At 47.4% G+C, this 3,702-nt stretch overlaps 1 protein-coding gene across 1 annotated transcript in view; it reads right to left on the bottom strand.

Annotated features, from left to right (window-relative positions):
- LOC107291455 (periplasmic beta-glucosidase) overlaps window positions 1-2,105 on the bottom strand; it is a gene marked incomplete at its 5' end in the record, with an annotated part of 8,880 nt that extends 6,775 nt beyond the window's left edge. Inside the window, 2 exons of the mRNA XM_015820453.1 lie at window positions 931-1,020; window positions 1,969-2,105. Of these exons, the coding sequence (XP_015675939.1) occupies window positions 931-1,020; window positions 1,969-2,105 (227 nt within the window). The remainder of the gene's footprint in view (window positions 1-930; window positions 1,021-1,968) is intronic.
- Window positions 2,106-3,702: the final 1,597 nt, after the last annotated feature.

Below are 3,702 nucleotides of genomic sequence, written 5' to 3'. Positions count from 1 at the left end.
CCGGTCGTAAGTCGAGGACTAAACCGGTCGTAAGTCGAGGACTAAACCGGTCATAAGTCGAGGACTACCCAACCGGTCGTAAGTCGAGGACTTTCCCTGCCCGGGAGCGCCGCGCATGCGTGGTTCCGCCCCCTGCGCCGGCCGAGGCGTAGCTGGCAAGCGGCAGAGACGGAGCAGGCCGACCACCAGCTGGCCCAGCTCAAGGGAGGTAAGGCACCCGCCGGAAAAGGGGAAAAAAATGGCGGACAAAAAAAATGGTGGACAGCCTTGCTTGGCGACCCCTGTGAAATGGTCGATCGACCCCAAATGGGGTCGCGACCCATAGGTTGAGAACCGCTGCTCTAAAGCAACAATTTATCAACATTAACAATATTAAGAAGTTTACAACAGAGGTCCCCAACCTTTGGGACACCAGGGACCAGTTCCATGGAGAGAGGTTTTTCCGCGGACCAGAGGATGTGTAGTTTTGTGTGCTGCCTGCATCCCATGGATGGGGCTTTGCTTGTTTGTGTGGATCATTTGCTGGCATGCTGCGGACCGGTCCCGGTCCACAGACCGAGTGCTGGGGACCCCTGGTTTATAATACTGGTTGAATAAAGTTCAACTCCTACTAACTACAGAGGCAGTATCCATGTAGTTTCCTTATAGCAGCAACTCTCAGATTTTTCAGCTTCACATTCTACCTTACAGCCCTAGAATCTCTCTGGGGTCTCCCACCCAAGAACTAACCTGGTCTGATCCTGCTTAGCTTTTCAAGATCAGCCAAGTTCCACTAGGTGCTACCATCCAGCTGGGCCATAATAATTCAACCTGACCATAAAATGTGATCCAAGAAGCCAAAATGCTGGCCCCATCTCTTTTAGTGATGTCACTAGGTCACCTCCAGGCTTCTTATAGTCCTGCTCTGGGGAAAGAGATGAACAAACTCACCCCAGGCCACGGAAGACTGCAGAAGGTCCATCTGATGTGTGGGCAAAGACAAATTGTTGCGATCATTGGATTCAGATTCCAGATCAGCTCCTGAGAGGAAGGAACAGAGAGCGTGTGAAAAAGATCCTTTTGCTGCTCTTACCTTCCAGGGCTATCCAATCTCTATGGGTGGGAACTTTTTCAAGGAAGAGGGGGGGAAGATTTTGTCTATGGAAATTCTCAATCATCATCCAGGCCATGGTTGTCCTAAACGTGTTTTTCCAAAAGGCAACTGAACTTGCTCCTGGGGAGGAAAACTATGGCAAATTTGACAGCATACTAAAAAGCAGAGACATCACCCTGCCAACAAAAGTGTGTATAGTCAAGGCCATGGTTTTCCCAGTTGCAATGTATGGCTGGGAAAGTTGGACCACAAGAAAGGCTGAGCGCCAAAGAATGGAGGCCTTTGAACTCTGGTGCTGGAGAAGACTCCTGCGAGTCCCCTGGACTGCAAGGCGATCCAACTGGTCAGTCCTAGAAGAGATCAACCCTGACTGCTCTTTAGAAGGCCAGATCCTAAAGTTGAAACTCAAGTACTTTGGCCACCTAATGAGAAGGAAGGACTCACTGGAGAAGAGCCTGATGCTGGGAAAGATGGAGGGCAAGAGAAGAAGAGGACGACAGAGAATGAGGTGGCTGGATGGAGTCACTGAAGCAGTAGGCATGAGCTTAAATGGACTCCAAAAGATGGTAGAGGACAGGAAGGCCTGGAGGAACGTTGTCCTTGGGGCCGCGATGGGTCGGACACGACTTCGCAACTAACAACAACAACAAAAGAGATGACCATGACCTCAATGAAAACAGTCAGAGAAGAGATCTCTCTGCCCCCAGAAGGAACAGGGATGGAGAAAGCATCTCAGAAGGGACACTCCCTAATTCTCTGGAAAGTCAAGGGAAGGGAAGGCAGAAAGGCTTGCAGGCTTGCACGATTCCGTTACGATAATCTTACACTTCTTGAAGGGCTGACGGAAAACCTGCGTTTTTAGGCACACCTCTTACCTGTCCCAAGGCACACGATCACAACGTCTGCTCCTTCAATTGCAGCTTTCACATCTTTGGGATAATACTGGAGACACCTCGGATGCTCGCATCCAAGAGCAGAGGTGACATTTGCTGAGATAGCTGCTAAGCCCCTCCTGCATCAGCCAGAAACAAGAGTAGGCCCTTAGCTTCTCAGCAGTAGCAGTAGCAATAGCACTTAGATTTATATACCGTTTCACGGTGCTTTCCAGCCCTCTAAGCGGTTTACAGAGTCATCTCTACCCGTGACACAGTAATAATAATAATAATAATAATAATAATAATAATAATAATAATAATAATAATAATAATAATAATAATAATAATAATAATAATAATGATAATAGTTAAGTTGGAAGGGACCTTGGAGGTCATCAGGTCCAACCCCCTGCTCAGGCAGGTAGCCCTATACCATTTCGGACAAATGGCTGTCCAGTCTCTTCTTAAAAACTTCCAGTGTTGGAGCATTCACCGCTTCTGGAGGCAGATTGTTCCACTGGTTAATTGTTCTAACTGTCAGGAAGTTTCTCCTTAGTTCTAGGTTGCTTCTCTCCTTGATTAGTTTCCACCCGTTGCTTCCTTTTCTTCCCTCAGGTGCTTTGGAGAATAGCTTGACTCCCTCTTCTTTGGGGCAGCCCCTGAGATATTGGAACACTGCTATCATGTCCCCCCTCGTCCTTCTCTTCGTTAAACTAGACATACCCAATTCCAGCAACCGTTCCTTATATGCTTTGGCCTCCAGTCCGCTAATCATCTTTGTTGCTCTTCTCTGTACTCTTTCTAGAGTCTCAACATTTTTTTTACATCGCGGTGACCAGAACTGGTCAGGAGTGTTCCCTCCTGACACCAAGAACAGGGCTGATAGGTTTGGGCCAGTGCACCACAAATGCAAGCACAATCCTATTTTATTTCAAGCACGTCCATACTATTAAATGCAAACAAGGGTCTCAGTCTTCAGACGGCCTTTGCAAACGAACCATACTGAGGCCTGCAGTGCAGTGACACACAGTTATCTTTTTAAAATATAAGGGATTCATGAAAAATGGAGACTTGCTTTAACCAAGCACGCATGCAAGAAATGAAGTCAATGAACAAAAGCGGCAACTACAATGAAGCAAAACACAAGTGTGGTAACATACAAGAAGCTGGAATAAAAGATGCTGATCTCTTAAGCATACTAAACGTCAGCACGCAGTCCATGGGAATCCAAGGACTGCCTTAGTTTAGGATGCAGTCATCATGGTTTTGTTGCTCGCTCATTGCAAGTAATAGCAATAGCACTTAGACTTATATCTGCTTCATTGTGCTTTACAACCCTCTCTAAGCGGTTTACAGCATCAGCATATCGCCCTCAACAATCTGGGTCCTCGTTTTACTGACCTCGGAAGGATGGAAGGCTGAGTCAACCTTGAGCCGGTGAGATTTGAACTGCTGGCAGCCGGCAGTCAGCAGAAGTAGCCTGCAGTACTGCATTTTAACCACTGCGCCACCACGACCAGTAGAAGTCACAAAGCTCAGAAGGATCTCATCTTCAGAACCTTGACTTGTGAAACTGGATCAACCAACCCTGGGAATGTCCTTCCTAAGCCCCACCACATTATAAGGTACATTTGAAGTAGCTACAACCAGCAGAATACCCAAAGTAGTGGCTGAACTGCAGTTGGCCTCCTAGTTGAGTGTAATGAGAAGGAACAACCGTGAGGAACAAGAGAA

Source organism: Protobothrops mucrosquamatus, unplaced genomic scaffold (genome assembly GCF_001527695.2).
Source record: "Protobothrops mucrosquamatus isolate PMUCROS unplaced genomic scaffold, P.Mucros_1.0 scaffold1131, whole genome shotgun sequence".
Taxonomy (NCBI): Eukaryota; Metazoa; Chordata; class Lepidosauria; order Squamata; family Viperidae; genus Protobothrops; species Protobothrops mucrosquamatus.
This window is presented reverse-complemented; position numbering and strand designations above follow the sequence as displayed.